The sequence below is a fragment of the Pelophylax lessonae genome (genome assembly GCF_965119305.1).
Source record: "Pelophylax lessonae genome assembly, chromosome: 4".
NCBI lineage: Eukaryota > Metazoa > Chordata > Amphibia > Anura > Ranidae > Pelophylax > Pelophylax lessonae.
Window position 1 is genome coordinate 263,633,435 of NC_138771.1, and position 22,990 is coordinate 263,656,424.

The 22,990-nt window shown below is 43.1% G+C and overlaps 1 protein-coding gene across 1 annotated transcript in view; it reads right to left on the bottom strand.

The window, feature by feature from the left end:
- Positions 1-6,714, bottom strand: part of MYRFL (myelin regulatory factor like) — a gene marked incomplete at its 5' end in the record, with an annotated part of 192,143 nt that extends 185,429 nt beyond the window's left edge. The window contains one exon of the mRNA XM_082256200.1: positions 6,660-6,714. Coding sequence (XP_082112326.1) covers positions 6,660-6,714 — 55 coding nt within the window. The remainder of the gene's footprint in view (positions 1-6,659) is intronic.
- Positions 6,715-22,990: the final 16,276 nt, after the last annotated feature.

The following is a 22,990-nucleotide window of genomic DNA, read 5'->3' on the forward strand; positions in this document are numbered from 1 at the left end:
TCAGTAGGAGTAAAGAAAAGTCCCAGTGTCAGTGGGAGGAAAGAAATGGCCCCAGTATAATTTTGTCAATGGAAGGAAAGAAATGCTCCAGGTCTATGTAATTTACTATGTAGTATATAGAGCGTAGCAGTCTTTACTATGTAATATATAACATAGCGTATGCCATAGGTTCCTTGGAGGAAAAAAAAAAATACCCCATATTTTCTGTACTTGTTTCAGTGGCCTGGGAGGAAATGACAGTTGTAGACAGATCTGTGTGAGTGGGCCTGAGATGTACTTAGTGCCTTAGAAAAAAAAAAAGAACAGGATGCATGCAAATGAACTAGAAGATCAGGAGCAGCACTCACATTGATGACCACCAGCAGCTGAGGCACTGAGCCTTTTCCTTTATAAACTGGGTTACTGTACAGTTTGGGGATGTTGCTTAGTGAAAGGAAGCATCTCCTTCTTCCCTTCAGTCATAAAGATGGTGGTCTAGGAATTCGAAAGTTATGGTTTCACTGAAAAATGCACATCACGACACGAAGTACACCCCAATCTCAGCTGTTCAGGAATCTGCTGATCCCAAAACAGTGTGTAGCTATCCCCGATTGACTTCTGTAGTAGGGGCATGTTGGGAAATTGTTCTCAATTGGCTGCAGCCGCGGACCAGTGTATTCTGATAGCTGTGGGTGCGGTTACAATACAATATCCTGGTGGGGGAAACTCCTCCATCCACCTCATTTGTTTGAATAGTGGGAATCTCTCTTTTTCTCTCAGTCTGCTGGCTATCAGTGTATGGCCAGCTTAAGGCTACATTCAGACACTCCTGTGTTTAGCTTTTCTTAACACAGAAGAAGTTATCTGGAATTATAAACAACGCTATGAAAAGTCCTTTGTGCAGTTTATCAAAAGCGCACCAAAATGGCACCTTCCATTGTAAGTCAACTGGGACAAAAAAAAAAAAAAGTGCACAAAAAGTGTTTTAGTATGTAAGGGCCCTTATGCTTCCTAGATTACTTTTTTTTCCTGTGTTTAGATGTTTCTTATTTAAAACAGGTCTAGCCACGTTTAGAATTTTTAATTGGATTCTGAACTCACATAATTCTATTTTCTTTAAACAAAGCTAATCTGACTGCACCTAATTGCGGAGTTTGAATTACACCATCAAAAAATCATTACCTGCATTTAGAAATGTCAGGTTTGATGCACAGCCCATGTGAATGAGGCCTTACCTGGTAGGTAAGATGTTTTAGCAAGGTAATTGTGATTTATTTATGCTTGAATTTCAGGTATCATTCCTAAATAGCTCTTTATGACAGTGATTGTAACAGGAATTATTATTATTCTGTGTTTGGTGCTTCCCAGTCAAACATTACCATGAATTTGTATACAATTTCCATACTTTATTTTATTTTTACATCCCCTCCGATGTGGACTGCCCTAGTGCAGTTATTGCCCAAGGGGAATTATTCCAGATGTGTTTTTCGTTCTGGATGAACTTATTATATCCACCTGCTATTTTATTACCATGTCCTGGTAATCATTTATATCTTGAAGCTTCAGAAGTTAATCCAGCTCTTTATAATTGTCTCAGAGGTAGCTCAGGATATCAGGCTGAGGAAGGCAGACTCTCCTTGAACCGTGTCCCATTTGCTACTGCAGGGTGGAGGAGCGCAGACAGGTTTACATCTGATCCTTGCCAGGTCTACAGGCAGGCTGCTCCTATCACAGGCATGGTTTCTGCAGCTGACACTGTGAGATGCTGATTCACTCCCCAGTTGGGGCTGGAGTACACAGAACTGCTTCATTGGGAGCCTAATTTTTGCAATCTTCTCACCCCGTTTGGGAATGTGACTCTTTAGATCGCTTTTATTGATTTTGAATCTAAGAAATGTTTCACTATGCTACGCTATCAGGATCCTTTTGCGCTACTTTCTTTATGGTTTTTTTTTTCACATGTACACATAAGTCCCCCTGCTCTTCTATCAAGTCAGCACTATTTAAACCGGATTTACTACTAGTCACTACTAGTCAATCATTAATCATTCGATATTGAGCGGAAGCGGAGGTACAGTGTATGTCCTGTGGCGTGATAGAGTACCTGGTCATCCACCTCATATTAAGCTATGAGAGATTGCATCTTAGCGTCAAGTTTCAAAAGTGTACACTGTGTAAGTGAATATATTCTAAATATATAGTGCAGCATTTAATAAATTAGTCTGATACAAAAAGTTCAATGAAAGTTCAGAAAGCAGCTAAAATAGTGCAAAATCTGAACACAATATGTGAAGAAAGTTCATCCAGTGTGGATATTCCTCGAGTGTTAGATGCTCACCAAAACATAGAATCAACAAGCAGTGTGTAACATCCAGCAGGATCCACCAAAACTCATGAAAGAAATCCAGTGCACTTGAGCCTCCACCCAAACTATGCACTCACCAGAATTAGGATATACAACAGCTTCAATCAATATCGCTTTGCAGACACTCATAATTTCATGTGGACACTGTGCTCCCCTTCCTGCAATGATCCGTGAGCAGAACACAGAATTAACTAGCAGTGTGTAATAGTGGATCCTTGAAGGAAGAAGGGCACATGATGAGGAGTGCCTGCTAATAGATTTTGATTGGAGCTGTTGTATATCCAAATTCTGGTGAGTGCATAGTTTGGGTGGAGGCTTATGTGCACTGGATTTCTTTCACAAATTTTGGTGGATCCTGCTGGATGTTACACACTGCTAGTAGATTCTTTGTTTTGCTGAGCTTCTAGTGCTCTAGGAATATCCACACTGAATAAACTTTCTTCACATATTGTGATCACAATTTGCACTATTTTAGACTTTCATTAACCTTTTTGTATCAGCTTAATTTATTAAGCGCTGCACTACATATTGCTTTTTCTGTTCACAAGGTTTTGTACAGTCTCCTTGCGTGCCAGCTGTTACTATCTGGTGCGCTTGCTATATACACTATGCAAATATATTCTAAACACACTCCCCCTTTTGTAAAGGTTAAAAAATCTAAATGCATACTGTTTAGGGTACACATAGAGTGAAGTGAATAATGGAGGTACTTGTGTTTCCTATTTGCTCTGGGACTACAACAACAGAGATAAAGGGTGAGTGCTTTACCTGTCCATGGCACTAGTCCCTTCATGGGGTTCAAGCTTCGCCTGTCACAGTAGGCATACCCCTAAAGGGATCTTTAGATTCCAGGTGGGTGGACCACAGCCCTGGACCTGTATACCACACTGCAGCTATCTACATGGCCGAGTTCCAAGGTAAGCACATATGCTGGAAGGGGTACCTGAAGCAACCTTACAGGCCATCCCAATGGCATTGGGTCTGGCCCTGGGTATGGCTCCCAATGTTTTACTGCGATTGCATGGATCTGGATTAACTACTTCTATTATTGTATTAGAAAACAGTGAATTCTATTGTTGACAATGAGTTACTAGAGGGTTGATTAAAAAAGCCTAAGTTAAAATAATAAACTAGTTAGGCTAGGCTTAAGCTAAGAATATTTTTGACATGAGAGAGAAGAGTTCTATTATCTTCAGAGACTAGCAAACACCGAGGGATTACAGAGTGGGAGTATATGATATGGTGATTCCCAGGGGGTATGTACTCAAAAGCTTTGCCAGTGTGCACTCACATGAAGACACCAGCCTATAAATTGGTAACTTTTTTTTTTAATGTGATATGTGTACAGCAACTGTAAGACTATAATTCTCACACACTGAGTAACTTTAGTTAGCCATGGCTATGCAGAGCAAGTATGACTTAAGCTTTCCACATGTGCCATTTTGGCATTTAAATGCATGCAAAACCAACTTTTATGCCATATAAGATGCAATATTCATACATGAAACAAACAAATACAAAATTATGCTTAAACATTTCATATAAACAAAGTTCCATATGCATTAAGGACTAAAACCAGACTCACAATTAACCTACATAGGATGTAAATTAGCAGTTTTTAGTAGACTTAAGGCCCGTACACACGTACCGATCGTCGGCATACAAACGTCGGTGGACGAAGGATCTGCCGATTGTACGCGTGTTAGTATGGTGCCTCCGACAGATGTCTGTGCACAATCCGCGGACAAAAGTCTTTCTTGCAAACATGAAAATATTTGTATGCCGACACCAGAACGGACGATTGTTCGCCTGTCAGTACACAATTCGGCCGACAGACCGCAGATTTGCAAGACTGGGCATGCTCAGAAAATAGAAAACACAGGGAAAGTTAACCATTACATGACATCACTTCTGCAGTCGGCGGACAAAATTCTTGTGCTGTCCTTGTGCTGTCTTTGCACTTTTCAGCAGACACCGACATCCCGGGGAGAAAAGAGGAACATTTGTAAGCCGACCATCGGTACGTGTGTACGGGGCTTAAGATAAAACTTATGCAAGGCCACAAAACCAAAACTTCCACTGCTTAATTCTGCATCTAGTCAGACTTGTATAAAGTACTCAAAATTTCTACTTGAGTAAAAGTACAAGTGCTCGATCAAAAAGTGACTTGAGTAGAAGTGGAAGTGCTCGCAGAAAAAGTTACTTAAGTAGAAGTACTGAAGTATTCAACATTTTTTTTACTTAAGTATTGCAAGTAGTTTTTTCAAAAAAATTGCTACTTAAGTACTAAAAGTAAAAAGTACCAGTAGTTTTGAAAAAAAATTTCTACTCAAGTACTGAAAGTAGAAGTACAAGTACTGTGTTATGTAGTTATTAACGAAAGAAGTCAAAAGTTTGAACATCATATTGTTTTTTATAATTTCAAATGATTTATTCAAATGATTAACCTGTGTTTGTTAGTAGTTTCTTGATGCACTTTAAGCGCTGTAGCACCATTTATTTGTTTGTTTCATATTTTCTTTTTATTGGAAAGATTTGGTATAGCAGCTTTTATTATACACAGCCTTTATTTTCGTATGCGCTGATTTACAAATGACATTATACACATTTTTTGAGCTTTATGCAACCTGCCATCTACTGTTCTGGCAGTGGTAATTTTTTTAAAAGTAACAAATAACTATGCAGCACAAAAAAAAAATACTTGAGTAGAAGTATCGAAATCATCGAAAAAATGTAGTGAAGTAAAAGTAGAAGTAGGAGAAAAAATTCTACTCTAGGAAAGTACAGATACCGCATTTCGGTACTTAAGTACAGTACTTAAGTAGTTCTACTTCGTTACTATACATCTCTGCATCTAGTTGAAGTTATTGGTAGGTAATGCGACTTCTCCAACTACACATTCTGAATGAGAACTAGCCTTGACCTCGATAACCAAGCCTCCTTTCTACGTAAACAGGTGCCTGCTCTAGGTAAGTTGTACAAAGTTCGGAGTTTAAACTGGAAAAACTTCAAAGACTCGCATAGAATAGAGACAGAGAAAAGGAAATTTCATAATAATACGATAGTTGTATTTGTACAATATTTTTTTGGAAAGCGGAGTGTTAAAACACAGAACTCTCAAACAACATAATAATTACTTAGATTTATGGGAAGGAAGTAACCTGCTGTTACTATGGAAGCATAAAAATCTGCCCTTTGTGGGTGTTGTAGCACAAATGTATATCATGTAAAAACAAAATCAAAATACTACAATTTTCTATCAGGAATAATTTTATTTAAAATGTTTATTTTGCTTTATATGAATGATTAAGATTTAGTTTCTAGGACAAGTATTATTGCATGTTTTAAGAAAAAATATTATGTATTTTAATGGTTCCAAAATTATGTAGCAAAACAATTCCAAAAAACCTTCTAATTCTGGTGAAATCATATAAAGCACTCGGAGCAGTTGCTTTACCTACCAAAAGGATTTATTTGTGTCATTCAGTTCTAAGATTTATGCTACTCTACCACGTCTGATAGGGCAGGATAGCTGTTTTTGTTTTCTCTGTTGAAGTTAACATTTATGTCTTCTCTCTCCTATTAAAGGTAAACAACGGACTGATGAGCTAATTCTTCTGTCGCTCTGCTCTCTCCTCCTACTGGCATATTGCTTGTTAGCACAATGGAATGGCTAAATCCCCCTTTCCCTGTCTAAGCTCTGCTGTACAGGAGTGCAAGAGGCTGATACTAGGTCAAATCCAGACCTTTACACTGCTTGAATAAAAAAAAAAAAAAAAATTTATAATTATTTATTAATTATTATATATCTGCTTTCATGTGTTTTTTATATGGGTCTGGGGTCCAGCTTTAATTTTCAATTGTTCTGTAGAGGTTTATTCATCCAAGTTCTTCGACTCTTTATGATCTATCTTCCAAAACTATCCATTTTGCTTAGAATCCTTGTTATTTTTTCTTATATTTTTATACATATTATACAAATACTTAATCTGGAAAACAATATTTTAACAGAAACTTACTAGGCAAGGACTGACCTGTGAAGTTGCAATTACCAAAAGCACCAACAGGAGAGAACTTTTTATTTGTCTGACTACAGCAAACTACTGACTAATCACTATATACGACTTTACAAAATTCTTGTTTATTTTGCGTTAATAAGTAAATGCCATTATTCAATAAATAAGCATTGTTGAATTTCTGTAGTTCCAATTAAACACAAAACAGATATTAATTCCATCTGAAAACTCTCTAAGACAGTAATTACTGTGCTAGAACAGAAAACACCCAAAGCAAATTTTCCACGTTTAATTTTTACCTTCAAAGAATTGTTGCAATGCTTCATTTTCACCTAGTACATCCAGCCGATCCATATTGGCGTCCTGTAGATTCTTGACAAGTATTTCAAGGAGACAATGTGATGTGTGTTAAAGATCTAGGCCATACTTCCGAAGTGCACTTACATTATGCACAATCATGTCACTGTATTGTAGAGCAGATACTGCTAAAAACCGGGTCATGTACACAACTTGTTACCGGTAGGCATTCATCTTTTTCAAATTTTGATTGAATTTCTTTTAAGGCGAGGAGTCGTATATTTCACGGAGAACAGCAGATTATACTATATCCATCTCTTCCTGGTTTAAAGGACCTTTAGCCTGTGTGCTCTGAACAGCGCATACGTAGAAAGCAAAGTAATAACCATTAATTCTTATCTAACATTTGTCCTTCCATGCAGCAAAACAATTTTTACAATGTATGCTATCAAGAATTATAATACGCCTCCTCAAGTATTGGCTGGATGGCGCTAAAACAGTTTAATGCATCAGCAAAAGCCATACAATTCTCTACTGACCTGTCAAACATTTTCATTGGATGTGGAGGCATGTGACATTACATCTGTCTAAACACATATGAATGCCAACCCTATTTAATGCAATTTCCATATTTTATATATGTGTCAACAACATTCAGAACTAAAAACAAGCAGAATGCTCCAGCAGCTATACATGCATACCAAAAGTATAACCAAATGGCAAGCATAGCAGCTGTGAAGTTATATGTGATACTAACATACATAAAACAATTCAAATAGCATAAGCTGCAACATACTGTGTAAGTGCAAACTGTAGTAACCTTAAAAGTTTACTAAATCATATCTTATGCTTTTTCCTTTAATAACTTGGTTGATTGGTTAATGGCTTACCAATATACTACTGCAGAACTACCCCTGTAGAAGTTGCAAAAGTCAGGGTTTCCTACTGCTGCACAGGCAGTCACATAGCATTTCCTTCTTGCATCCAGACACAAAAAACAGTCTTTGAGTTTGTTTTATTAGGGGATAATAACTTTGATGGGGTTAGGGTTTATGGGATGCCCAACTTGACAATAACAACCGAACCAAGGACAACTTGCTCCCTGTTTACAGTTTCCACTTGATCCTCCTGCATAATAACTTGATCCTTTGCACAGCTTCGCTGGGTTCACTCCTCTAGGAACTAACAGTCATTTTGTTAGCTTAGCAACAGTCCCTTGAAAAGTAGCACATGTGGAGTGAACTGCTTCCTGCTACACCTTCTGCTTCCCTGTAGACACTGATCCCAGCTCTACTGCTCACAGAAATGCTAGGCCACCTGGCTGCTTCTTCTTCCCAGTCCTCCTGACTGACACACTGGAAACCTACCAGGACAAGGCTGAAGAGTTAAGCACACAGCTGTCTTCAAGAGAAACCTGCTATATGTGGCAGTCTCTCCCCTTGTCTGTCCATGCACCATGCTCATCTACTCACTTTGTCTCTCCTTTCTCCCACTGCCTCCGTGAAAAGCTTCCTCCAACTTGCTCTGTGGTAGGATCTTTCCAGGCAAGCCACTTGAGCCCTGGCCCGAGGTAGAGACCCTCGAGGGCCACCGATAGACTCCTCAGCACTGCATCTCCATCTTCCACCTGACTTCCCTTGCTGGCATGACTCATGCCTATTTGGAGCTCACTTAGTTCCCTCCCACTTCTTGGGGATTGGCTAAGGGCCCCTAAATATGCAAGACAATCCTCCTAGCTTTTGCCCACTAATTTCTAGAATATTCTCCAATATTTTAGAACCAGGGGAAGGTACCAGAGAGCTGTCTGGATGAGTCATCCAGCCCTGAACTCTAATGAACCCTGACCCAGATTCCATGGCTCAGGTTTAGCCCTGAGCCAGTCTATAATTTGACAGTACTACCACTAGTAGCACACTAGACAGTGCTACACAAGTCTCAATGCATCCTCTTTATACTCCAAGTTGTACACTGTGTCTCTTAAGTTTCTTCCCGGTATAGTATAATATTGTCAATTTCCTTTGTCACAGACACTTTATTGTTCCTCTTGTGTTTTTCTCAATTAGTTCTTAATCAGTTCAGTTTGGTCAGCAGTGGCTAGCCAAGGCCTCTACATTTTCCTTCTTGCTTGTAGCAGCAGTGGCATTATTGACCAGATGTTTGTTCTCTTCCCTTTAAATTTTCTAATTTACTATAAAATATGTGTTACAAAAGACTAAAACTTTCTTGATTAAACTTAATGATGAAAAAACACAAAAAAAATATTTGCAAATAGCTATGTTTTCCTTCCTGATCCCTGGCGATTACCAGAGTACCAATATTAATAATGGCTGGCAATAAAATAACCATGCAGAGAATTTGATTAATAATTAGACATGGCATAGTTTTCAAAAACCTGTACCAAAGATGCAAACTATTAAACATTCAGTGAGGCAGTACCAAAGTGCAAAAAGCAATAAACTTTAGCAACCAGATTTATGTGATTAACTTTAAGAGGTGTTTTTTTAATCTAAACTGTTCAATTGCCAAATACAACTGCAATTTAAGAGAAATAACCACCTTCTGCGCAAAGCATATAGGATTTTATACTCTTGGTAAAATCCTTTACTTCATGCCTATTGAGGGGCACACAAATGCCAATACAGTTGGGTTATACTGCTGTCTACAGAAGAACTGGGCACTGGCACACAAAAAAAGACCAGCCTCAGGCTAATCCCTTTTATGCCTAGTATGCTTCATTTAGTTGCAAGCAGTACCAAGAGTATGAACACAGAAGACACAGAAGGGTAGTGCTCATACCACTCAATAGACTCCAAGAAAAGGATTTTAGGGGAGTACAAAAACCCTATTTCTTTGTCCATAGAGGGCCACAGCAAATCAGCAACACTGCAAGGTAAGCAAAACCTCAACAACCTCTGAATCCCCAAAAAGAGGACGTGGGACTGCTTGCAGTTCAGTATCCAAACCTGAACCAGAAGAGATGGGGCCCCCTATGAGATGGGAGAGACTGACAACATAGCCATGGGCAGGACATGGAGAGTCAGTCTAACACTCTATATCAAGACAGAGAAGATCATCACTAGACAGGAACAATACCAGACCTGAACCAGAAAACAACTGGTCAGCGAGAACCCACCAAAAACCAATAACGTGTTTTCGTATGATTAAGGACATGAAAGATCTGTGACACAGGAAGGGGTTGCCTAGCCCGGCAACCAATCTCGCATAATGAGGTATACCAGAGAGACAGTATCAGCATGCATCAAGTACCTACAAAGGAAGAAAAGTAACTCTAAGACTGACAGAGATCTCCAAGATTTGATCATGTGGCTAACTTGACAAACAATAAAAAAAAAAGTGCATGGGGCGTCACCCCTACTAGAATGAGCAGGCAGAGGAGTAAGAACTCAGCCCCAGACTGGTGAAAGAACTTTCACTATAATAAATGAGGATTAAACTTACATTCTCTCCTACTCGCAGAAATGTCACTGGGGCCTGGAGCTTGCCTAGCCCCAAGTACAAGCAAAGTTCCTAATTCCCCAGGTCCAACAAAGTATCAACAGCCATGGTGCGAGGAGTGGGCATGCTAAAAAATTCACTAAGAACAGGCATTCCGATAAGGGGCAGAACCGAGGAAAGCATCTGGAAAGCCTACAAGACTGGTGACAATCCAGTGAGACACCGGGCTCTGAAGTGATGATTTCTGTCTGCCTACACAGGGAAAAAGAAACTCCCTGGAGAGGCTGATGGTTCACACCATGAACAGGTCTATAGAGACCGAGCCAATGGTCTGCTCAGAACTCAGAGATTACAGCGAGGGGGGTGGAAAAGGACCTGGAGAAAACAGGAGAGGGAGGCCACCCTAAGAGAGGGCTCCCCCAAAACCCTACGCTCCTGCAATGGAGAAGGGGGTAACTCCCTGTCTGATAGCCATGGATATAAAAGCACACAGGATGTTGACCCTTTTAGTGAGGGTTTAAACTGAACCACTTCACAGATAGGTAAAGACACCGGAAGCCAGTAAAGCCTGAAGTCTTCATATGGGTATGCATACAGAATGCATTATTTATTTACATAGCAGAAAATACAGTGCAGCGCACATACAGCTCAGTACACCCTTCATACATGTCAGTAAGTGCCTGAGAACTTGTTAATGTGTGAGGAGTGATGGGAGATGTAGTCCTGGACAGGGAGTGAGTGGTTCTAAAGACTCTAAAAAAATATTTTACCTTGCTATAGGGGCACTCTATGTTATACTTTGCAGCTTGCTATTGGGGCACTCTGAAGGTAGGAGAAGCCAGAAGCATTGGTGGGGGACCCCAGAAGAGGAGAATCAGGGCTGCTCTGTGTAAAACCATTACACAGAGCGGGGAAGTATAACATGTTTATTCAAAAAAAAAAAAATCCTTTTAAAGACTGCAGGGAAGATCAGCATCTGAACACAGAGGTGGGGCTAATAGACTGGAGATAAAATAAAGCATTACAATTACATTTAAAGTAAGCTTTTACCAGTATTGTGCATTATATTTAAAATGATCCATGAAAAAAAAGTCTCAGCTTTTAGTACTACTTTAACCACTTGCCTACAGTACAGTTTCACCCCCTTCCTGCCCAGGCCAATTTTCAGCTTTCAGCGCTGTCACATTTTGAATGACAATTGCGCGGTCATGCTACACTGTACCCATATGAAATTTTTTTTCACACAAATAGAGCTTTCTTTTGGAGGTATTTAATCCCCTCTGGGTTTTTTATTTCTTACAAAAAAAGAAAAAAAGACAGAAAATTTTGAAAAAAAAAAGTTTTTCTTATTTTCTGTGAGTATATTTTGAAAATAAATAATTTTTCTCCTTCACTGATGTGCACTGATGAGGCGGCACTAATGAGCACTGATAGGCTTTACTAATGGGCACTGATGAGGTGGCACTGATGAGGAGGTACTAATATGCCGCACTGATAGGCGGCACTGATGGGCACTGATGGACACTGATGGGTGGCACTGATGGACAATGATGGGCTCAGTGCCCAAAATCAGTGCCCATAGTGCTGCCAGCCAGTGCCCATCAGTGCCTAGATGAGCAGGCACTGATGAGCACTGACTGGCAGCACTATGGACACTGATTGTAAGCACTGATGGTGGGCAGTAATTGGCACTTTATTTACATTTTGTGTAATCAGGGCACTGATCATAAGGGCACTGATCATCAGTGCCCTGATTACTTTTACTTGTCTCCCCTATGAAGAGGAGCCGCTGATCGGCTCTACTCGCCTCACACTCTGACAGTGTGAGGCGAGGAGAGCCGAATAACGGCACTTCCTCATTTACATGTGATCGGCTGTGAATGGACACAGCCGATCACATGGGTAAAGAGTCATGTCATTGACTCTTTACCGAGATCGGGGTCGTGCCGTGTCCTAGAAACATGGCGCGGCCACGATCCCCGCTCTACGCTCCCCCGGGGGGTGCACGAGAGAGACTGTGTCCCAGAACAATAGCTGCACCGCTCCGCGGGTAGAAAGTGGTTAATATAAAAGATTTATATCTCCCTTTTACCCTTCATATAGCTTCATGTCTGACTCCTAGTTAAAATGCCCATATATCCTTCTTCTGGGTGTATTAATTATAATTATATTTAATAATAATTATATATGATACAAGTAATATATATTAATACTTTTACTATTTCACAGTATAAATAAACCCCTTATAGTAGTAATTATCTACTCTTTTTTGTGCTATAAAGGGCTAATTTTAGTATTTTTAACCCCATTAGGACAGGTGATAAAAAAAAAAAAAAAAGAAGCATGCTGCTGCTGCTACTAAACGTCTTACGCCTGGTTCACACCTATGCTTTTTTTGTTGCTTTTTGCAGAATCGCACTACAGTTTATTTAACATGGTTTCCTATGGGACACGTTCACATCTGAACTTTTTTAAGCCACTGCATATTTGGAAAGGGTCATGGACTTTTTTCAACACAAAACTCTGCTTTTTTTGCTTTTTTGGTTCAATAGACTTCAATGGAGAAGCTACAGAAAAGCAAATAGTGCCTTTTTTGCCACAATTTGCTTTTTTTAATCTGCCCAACAACAAACTGGCCAAAAAAAGCCTGAAAAAAATCGCATGTGCACAGGGCCGGTGCGTCCACTAGGCAAACTAGGCAGCCGCCTAGGGCGCATTGCCACTTAGGGGCGCATTGCCACTTAGGGGCGCAGCCACGAGTCTGCACTCTCTCTCCATCATGAATGATTATTGTGAGCTGAGGGGAGGGGTGGCGGTGGGGGAGGAAGAAGGGACAGAGGAAGATGCCAGGTGTCTTGCGCAGTGCCGGAACTACCAGGCCCTGGCTTTCCACCACTGTTGGAGGGACCCCAAGAGGCAGGAAGGGAGCCCACCAGAGTGCTGCCTGCATGATGATCCTCTTTGGCTGGAGCTGAGTGGCCTTAACCCCAGGCAGGAAGAGACTCTCTGCACTGAGTTGGTAGGCAGCCGTTCATTTCCCTGGGTCGGTATTAAGAAGGGAGCAGAGGAGAGCTGAACCTGAGCCGGAGCTCGGCACTGTAGGGCGGAACCTTTACTGGGGCAGAAGCGAAGAGGCACCGGAATGGTCTGAGGAGGTTGGTGATGAAGGACATGCGGAGCTCTCTGACTGCTGCTTTTCCCTCCACCAGAAGCCGGTTGGAGCTGGGGTGAGCACTTTGGTCAAGGAGAGCATCCTGGGAGAAGGAATCAGCAGGATCACAGTGAGGGAGGGCAGAGTGTGGGCCACTCTCTTCATACCGTCCAGTGAGTGTCCCCAGAACAGGGGATAGGGGCCCCTGGGTGTTACATGGAGCATCCCTGGTATGAAAGGGAATCGGGGTCACCAGGTGTGCCATGGGGAATCTGAGTCACCAGGTGTGACATGGGGGATAGGGGTCACCGGGTGTAAGAGGGGTTCGGGGTCACCAGGTGTGCCATGAGGAATTGGGGTCCCCAAGTGTGACACGGAGGAACATCAGGGTCCCCAGGTGTGACATGGAGGAACATCAGGGTCCCCAAGTGTGACATGGAAAAACATCAGGGCCTGACATAGAGAAACATTGGGGTCACTGGGTATGACAGCATGACATTGAGGAACACGGGGGTCCCTGGGTGTGACATGAAGGAACATCAGAGTCAATGGGTTTGACAGCATGACATGGAGGAATATTGGAGTCCCAGGGTGTGACATGGAGGGACATTAGGGTCCCCGGGTGTGACATGGAGGAATATGGGGATCACTGGGTATGACAGCATAACATGGAGGAACCATCAGATCAGGGTTACTGGGTATGACATAGAGGAGTTTATAACCCCTTCCCTTTTTTGGGGGGGGCGCAAGTAGCTGGTTTTGCCTAGGGCGTAAAATCGGCACCGGCTCTGCATGTGCATAAATGCACAACAAAAAGCACTACTGAAACTAATCAACAGCAAACTGCATAGGTGTGACCTGAGCCTTTTGCTGGCCATACACGTATCTATTTTCCTATGAGAATATTCATACGAAAAATCTTTGTACATTCGCTTAACGAAAGAATGTCGTTTGAAAATGTCATTTGCTTCTAACATTCAGTTTTAAAATGAATGTAATTTCTGAACAAAAAACCACATACAAGAGTCTGAAAATTCCTGTGACCAAGAAGTTTTCTATTCTGCTCCTTCAAATTTTCCTGTCACTGTGGTAGAAAAAAGGGATTTTTGTAAAATCTTACCGTAAAATCCTTTTCTCTTAAGCTCATTGACAGACGCAGTCCTCTTGATTAATAACACATTGGGTTATACTGCCCTCTACAGGAGTAGGACACTAGACGGAAGGAAAACGTTCTGGCCACACCTTAGGGGCAGTCCCAGAGGGTATATCCTCTCACTTCCTGCTACAGGATGTCAGTTATGTCACAAAGCAGTGTCAGAGAATTTAACCCATCCCAACTCAAAAGTAGAGGGGCGGATACTACGTCTGTCAATGAGCTTAAGAGAAAAGGATTTTACGGTAAGATTTTACAAAAATCCCTTTTTCTCTGTCGCTCATTGACAGACGCAGTCCTCTTGATTAATAACACATTGGGACGTCCCAAAGCAGTGCCACAAATGAGGGGTGGGATAACAGAAATCAAAATCCAATCTAGAAGGCCCAACCGGAGCCGACTAGAAGTCTTAAAGGCTCATCAGTCAAAAGGATGAGACTCCCAACTGGAAAACCCTCGAGGTAGACCAACGATCTCCTCAAATTGTGGCCTGCAGAACCTTGCGGCCAAAAGAGGCATCCAACGATGCCATCACATCAACTTTATAAAGTTTTGTAAAGGTATGAACCGACGATCAAGTAGTCGCCTTGAAAACCTGGACCACTGGCGCCTGATAGCGGAAGGTCCAGGAAACACTAAGCGCCCGAGTAGAGTTCGCCTTAACAGGGAACGGGGGATCCCGCCCCTTAATAGAATAAGCCTGTACCACCGTCTGTCTGATCCATCCAGAGATGGTCGCGGCAGAAACAGGCAACCCCTTTCTAGGGCCATCCGTGATCACAAAAAGTGAATCCGTTTCACGAGACGAGTTCGTAGTAGTCAAGTGTACCCTGATTGTCCGAATCACATCCAAGGAGTGTAATGCAAACTCCCAAGGATGGCTAGGCTTAGGACACAGGGAAGGTAAAACACAATATTCTCATTCAGATGAAACTCTGAAACCACTTTAGGAAGGAAGGATGAATTCGAACGAAGAACCACCTTATCCCCATGAACCACCAGATATGGGGAACGACAAGATAATGCGGCCAGTTCTGACACCCTGCGTGCAGAAGTAATGGCCACCAAGAAGGCCACCTTCTGGGAGAACGTAAGCAAGGGAATCTCCCCGATATCTTCAAAGGAAGGTTTCTGAAGAACCGACAACACTGAAAGAAGATTGTTAACGCTGAAACCTGACCCTTGATAGTGCTCAAGGACAGTTTCTGATCAACCCCCTGTTGCCGAAAGGCCAAGATTCAGGTCACCGAATAAGTACGTGGAGGAAATCCAAGAGATTCACACCACGCAATATAAGACTTCCATGTGCTGGAAGTCGCTTTCCTTGCTTTAATTAGAGTAGGAATAACTGAAGCTGACAATCCCTTGTCCTTCAGTACCTGGGTCTCAATGGCCAGGCCATTAAGCCAGTGATTGTAAAGCAAGATGGAAGATCGTTCCCTGAGACCGCAGATCCTCCCTGAGAGGAAGTCTCCAAGGAGCGTCCGCGACTAGACTCACCAAGTCAGCGTACCAGGCTCGACGAGGTCAGTCCGGAGTTACCAGGATAACTGGAATTCCCTCCACCTCTATCCTGCGAAGAAGTTCCCGCAGTAACTTGAGAGGATGGAAGGCATACCGTAGCTGATACAGCCCCCACGGGGCGATCAGCACGTCTGCTGCGTCCGCTAGAGGATCACGGGCGCGAGCTACAAACCTTCGCACTTTCCTGTTGAGCCGAGATGCCAACAGATCCACATCCGGGGTGCCCCAATGAAGGGACAACTAGTGAAATACCTCTGGATGAAGAGGCCATACCCCTTGATCCAGAATCTGACGCTGAGATAATCTGCCTGCCGATTTCCCACCCCCGGAATGAATACTGCGTAGAGAGCCGGAACAAACCGTTCCGTCCAACGAAAGATGCTGGTCACTTCGATGGCCACCAGGACACTCTAGGTGCCCCTTTGGTGATTGACATAAGCCACGACCGTGGCATTGTCCGATTGGATCCGAACCGGGCTGCCCTCTCAGTTCCGATACCTTTATTGGTAACCTGGATACTATCGGAAGGAATGACTACCCCTGGTTGAGCATCGGAGACCGAAGCCACCAGATCAGAGACTCCCTGGTCCGCTCGCTCAACCGGATCCGATTGTCCAGAGGATCGAGATTCCGATTCCATTTGAGAAAAATCTCCTCTTGGATAATTCGGATATGAGACTGGGCGAACGATACTGCCTCTAAGGAGGCCACCATCAGTCCCAGACAGTTGACGGACAGCAACATCCGAATCGTTGACTGAACCTTCTGGAGTTTCTCCGCAAGGAGAAACACCTTGCCAAGGATCTATCCAAAATTAGGCCCAGATAGTTCAGTCTCCTGGTGGGAACCCGGGATGATCCTTGGGAAAAGTAAAGAAAACGCTGATGTCCTGCGAAGATGGGGATATGAAGATAGGCATCCTAAATGTCTATGGACGCCAGGAAATCCCCCTGATGCAGGGAGGCCACCACTGTTCGGATGGACTCCATCTTTCCCAAGTCCAGAATTTGGACGCACCTTGCCCTCTTTCCTGGCCATTGTGAACAGGTTCGAATAGAACCCCTGAAAACGTACTATCCAAGGAACGGGAACTACCGCTCCCTGTAGCATACGAATGTTGGGAGGGAAGAATCGCACCGGTAGAAGTGATCGAATACTCGATCTTGTATCCCGACCGTGTGACCTCTTCAACCCCTTTGTCCGGGATTCAGGAAAACCATGGATCTGGAAACCGGTGAAGCCGTCCCCCCAGACCAGAGATGGGTGGGGCGCATCAGGCTGTCTTAGCAAGAGAGGGCTCTTGCCCCCCAGTGAGATCCTTTATAATCTCACCCAAACCGGCGATCCCCTTGACAGGGGAGATTAGCCAACCCATTCTTGAAATTAAACCAATGGCAACCACTGGCCTAAAGGTTGACCCTATCAGGGAAAAAATGAAGCGGGATTCCGCTTTCACTCTTCGATCCACCGGATCCCTAAAGGACGGAGCGTGCTCCAACGGGATAACAGTGGCTTTATCTGGAAATCGGTGAGTCCACCACTGGTGGTACCGTCCATTTTTTAAGGAGGGATTCCTCAAACGGATAGCGCCTAGCCATGCGTTTGGAAATAGCAGGGGTACGTTTCCGACGACCCCATTTGGGCAAAGGAAAATCCTTTGCCATTTTGGTAGGCTAACTAGTACCAAAAAGAAATTTCAGTCTCAGCTACCTCTGCCGGTTTAACCTCAAGTCTTAAGGTTTCCCGGACAGACACAAATAGTGCGTCCACCAGCGCTTCTTCTTGTGCTATGGCGGAGGCCGATACGTCCTCCTCACTGTCTGAGGAGACCTTACCTGAGACAACAGCCCCAGCAGAGGGACCTGCAGCTGCAGTGACCAGCTCAGAATCTGTATCTGAAGTATCAGATGAAATAGGGGTAGGCGGGGGTCGCTTTCTTGACCCCCGTCCCTGACAGGCTACCTCCACCCGGGATACCAAAGACTCCAAAACTGCTGATAATGCATCAATAACCAGTGGGGTACTGGAGGGTCCTGCGGCCACCTCAAGGGGATCAGGTGGGGATACATGTGTGGCAGGGTCCATGATTATACAAGACACTTGCCAGCGAACAAAAAAATAATTGCAAAGAAAAAAACTTTTTTTTTTTGTAATCCCCCAGCGCAAACAGCGCCCCTCAGTGTTACCTGCTTTTGGACCCCAGAGAGAGAGAGAGAGAGAGACCCCAAGGCTCACCACCTGATGCACAGAAGTTTCTATCAACCTGCCTCAGCGCTGTCTTCTTACAGACAGGAAGTCTTTTGGCACTTTTCCCGGGTAAAGGAGGCGGCTCCGCCCCTTTACACGCCTTCCGGCGCCTCCCATGCTTCTCCACGAGGTAACTGGTCACTTCCAAAATGGCCGCCCCCATGCTGGAGACACGAGGCTACGCCAAGATGGCGGCCCCGTGCGACCTGCGGGGAAATGGCGGCGGCCTGTGGAAGATGGCAGCGGCCTGCTGCTGCCTGCGGAAGCGCTATCGGCCTGTGCGGCCTGCGGGGAGCTGTGGGAGGATGGCGGCCTGTGGGAGGATAGCGGTCTGCGGGAGGATGGCGGTCTGTGGATGGCGGTAGTCCAGGCACAGGCATCGGCCTGTATCAACATCCAGCCCGTCGCCCAGTTTCAGCGTACTTGCTTGAAGATCTCACAGGAACACTGGAGAAAAAAAGCTGCCTAATAAAAAAGTTTTCTAAAAAATCTTGCCAGGACCAAGATCCCAGCAAGGAACTTAGGTCCTTACTCCTAACTAGACAGAAAAAACTGACATCCTGTAGCAGGAAGTGAGAGGATATACCCTCTGGGACTGCCCCTAAGGTGTGGCCAGAACGTTTTCCTTCCGACTAGTGTCCTACTCCTGTAGAGGGCAGTATAACCCAATGTGTTATTAATCAAGAGGACTGCGTCTGTCAATGAGCGACAGAGAAATGAATGTTACTTTGACCCCACTAACGATTAGAAAATCGAACAAACGTTCATAAAATTAATTTTTTTTAAGGAATACGTTGTTTTTATATGGCCACCTGCCTATGACAAGGGAGTATGTCATTCACATTACAGTGGTGATCGAAAGTTTGGGCAACCCAGGTAAAAATTTGTATTAATGTGCATAAAGAAGTCAAGGAAAGATTAATAAAATCTCCAAAAGGCATCAAATTACAGATTAGACATTCTTATAATATGTCAACAAAAGTTAGATTTTATTTCCATCACTGACACTTTCAAAATTACAGAAAACAAAAAAATGGTGTCTGCAAAAGTTTGGGCACCCTGCAGAATTTATAGCATGCACTGCCCCCTTGCAAGGCTGAGACCTGCCAGTGTCATGGATTGTTCTCAATCATCGTCTGGGAAGACCAGGTGATGTCAATCTCAAAGGTTTTAAATGCCCAGACTCATCGGACCTTGCCCCAACAATCAGCACCATGGGATCTCCTAAGCAGTTGTCTATAAAACCGAAACTGAAAATAGTTGACACTCACAAAGCTGGAGAAGGCTATAAGAAGATAGCAAAGCGTTTTCAGATGTCAATATCCTCTGTTCGGAATGTAATTAAGAAATGGCAGTCATCAGGAACAGTGGAAGTTAAAGCAAGATCTGGAAGACCAAGAAAAATATCAGACAGAACAGCTCGCAGGATTGTGAGAAAAACAATTTAAAACCCACGTTTGACTGCACGATCCCTCCAGAAAGATCTGGCAGACACTGGAGTTGTGGTACACTATTCCACTACAAAGAGATACTTGTACAAATATGGTCTTCATGGAAGAGTCATCAGAAGAAAACCTCTTCTACGTCCTCACCACAAAAATCAGAGTTTGAACTTTGCAAATTAACATATAGACAAGCCTGATGCATTTTGGAAACAAGTTCTGTGGACCGATGAGGTTAAAATTGAACTTTTTGGCCGGAATGAGCAAAGGTACGTTTGGAGAAGAAGGGGCACAGAATTTTATGAAAAGAACCTCTGTCCAACTGTTAAACATGGGGGTGGATCAATCATGCTTTGGGGTTGTATTGCAGCCAGTGGCACAGGGAACATCTCACGAGTAGAAGGAAAAATGGATTCAATAAAATTTAAGCAAATTTTGGATGGTAACTTGATGCCATCTGTGAAAAAGCTGAATTTAAAGAGAGGATGGCTTCTAAAAATGGATAATGATCCTAAACACACCTTGAAATCCATGGGGGATTACATCAAGAGGTGTGAACTGAAGGTTTTGCCATGGCCTTCACAATCTCCTGACCTTAACATAATTGAAAATCTATGGATAGACCTTAAAAGAGCAGTGCGTGACAGACAGCTCAGAAATCTCAAAGAACTGGAAGACTTTTGTAAGGAAGAATGGGCAAAGATACCTCAAACAAGAATTGAAAGACTCTTGGCTGGCTACAAAAAGCGTTTACAAGCTGTGATACTTGCCAAAGGGGGCAGTACAAGATATTAACTCTGCAGGATGCCCAAACTTTTGCAGATGCCATTTTTTTGTTTTCTGTTATTTTGAAAGTGTAAATGATGGAAATAAAATCTAACTTTTGTTGACATATTATAAGAATGTCTAATCTGTAATTTGATGCCTTTCGGAGATTTTTCCATCTTTCCTTGGCTTCTTTATGCACAGTAATACAAATGTTTACCTGGGGTGCCCAAATTTTCGATCACCACTGTATATTACAGTTCTGTCTGAAAATCTGCAAAACAGTCTTTAATTTTTTTTTTTCTTTAAATAAAAAATGTGATCTCTGAGTCTGATGATACTTACCAGATTCAACCTCTAATAGTATATACAGTATATCTCTTCTGTCTGTTATTCTCAGAGTGGATTAGAGATTTTTCTCCCTAACCATATGTAGCACCCTCCTAGGTAGGTACCAGAGAGAGTATAGTTTTGGATCTTTTCTGCTTGCCGAAAGGATTGCCAGGTAAATCTATATTGTTCTCTGCCTACCAGAGAGCAGGATCTGCTAGTGAGGTCTGCTTATGGTGCTCAGGTGAAACTCAGTTTATCTAAAGTGTTTCACACTGGTCCAATAGGGAGGCATATTGGACAGTGGGAGGAAACCTGACAAATGCGTGCACAGCCATTTAGTACAGCCCTGGTGATTGGCAGAGGAAAGTTCCTCGGTGCATGCTGGGATACTGTATAAATGCCAGGAGCACACATGCTCGGGGTCTTTCAGCTGGAGAGTCCCAGAGGGACAGGATGCCTGCCTCCTCCTCTGTAGAAGTTGCCATGCGGCCTCAGGTAGTCGACCTGAGGACCTTAAGAGCTAGAGAGGAACTGAACCTGGTGGTCCTATAAAGCTGACTGAAAGGGAGACACTGGAAGGATCTGGTTCTGCATACAGTGAGTACAGATCTGTGTCAAGGGGCCTGACTTGAGGGGGGGGGGGGCATCCCTGCAGCTAGAAGAGTCAGTGGACAGGTGTCAGTAAAGGGGATGCTAGTGAGTATCCTGAAGATAATGCAGTTCACCAAGTCTATTGCTGGAAGAAGAGCAAGGAGACTTAACCCTTTCCATGCACGTGGCAGTATGGTCAAAGCAGTGTGACTGCTTCCACAAGCAACCTGGTGAGGCTAAGTGAGAGTCATCCTCATCAACTGTATATCGTTTCAGTTGGAGTATCCCATTATTCCCTTCTCCCATTCAAGTCCCACAATACTGTAAATACAAAAAAACCAACACCCCTGGACTGTTTATTGAGTAACGAGCCATTGGGAGTAAGGATGAATGTGTAAACTGTAGCCTAAGTCTACGTTTCTCAACTCCGGTCCTCAGGGCACACTAACAGGCCAGGTTTGCAAGAAAACTGAAATACATCACAGGTGATATCATTTGCTGCTCAGTGATTGCAGTATTCTAGTCTGCATTTCCCCAAGGTAATACTTAAAATCTGGCCTGTTAGTGTGCACTGAGGACCGGAGTTGAGAAACACTGCCCTAAGTGACTGCTGGTAATCAGAGGAGGCCCATCAAGTCATCATACAGCAAGCCCTACGAGGACAGTTCTACACATATAGTTGGTTATTTCTATTTACCAGTACATATAGATATTTAAGAATAAATTGTCTTTTTTTAAACTCTACAGATTAACCAAATTGTACACTTTTTTAAGGTTATTATTCGATTTATTAATTACTCAAACAATAAATCGGCCAACTAATCGATTATGAAAATAATCTTTAGTTGCAGCCCTGCAAGATAATGTGCATTGTAATGTGCAATAGCTCTAGGATGAGAATAAGGAGCAACGGAAGTGGGCCCCAGAGACAAGTAGTTAGCCTATGGGTTAAAAGTGGGTGTGTGTGCCCATGAGTGCCAGAGAGGAAAATTATCCACGGACTTGATAGGATGCATGATCATCAGCTCCCCACTTTTAGAAGTGGGGCAAACATTCATGTAGGAGGGATTGTAGAATGATTAGCTGACTTCAAAGTTTGAGGCCTAACTTCTGAGCAGGAGTCAGGCTCTGAGGACTACTACAGAAGTAAATGAAGGGTGGTACTCAGTTGACCTCTACCCTAGACCGCATACCTTGAGATTGAAGCATGCTCTGGCCTCCTGTGACATTTCTAATTACTGTGTCAAGTGCAGGACCAAAAAGTTGACATCCCTCAAAATCCAAGTTGGATGCTATTTGGCTTTGTCATAATTTCCAAGCAGTGCAGCCAGATTGCTCTATGCATCTGTAAAGACCTCAGATCCGTGCAGATCATATGCTTGGATGCTTGCAACAAGCCACCATAAAGAAAGCATAAGGCCTCAGACACTTGCTTCACGCGTTCCATGAAATGGGGGTCTACCCTGGTGGTGGAGAGATTCCATTATGGGAACACACCAATTCAGTAAATTTGACAGTTTAAAAGTCACAGGCAACACAGGATGGAGGGGAGAACCAGTCAATTCAAACTTGGACTTAAGGAAGGACTATCTGCTTGTCTTTAACAAAATCACTCAACTTTATTAAAGCATTGAAGTATGTCCTGCATTGTGCAGGCAGCTGGATCCTAGA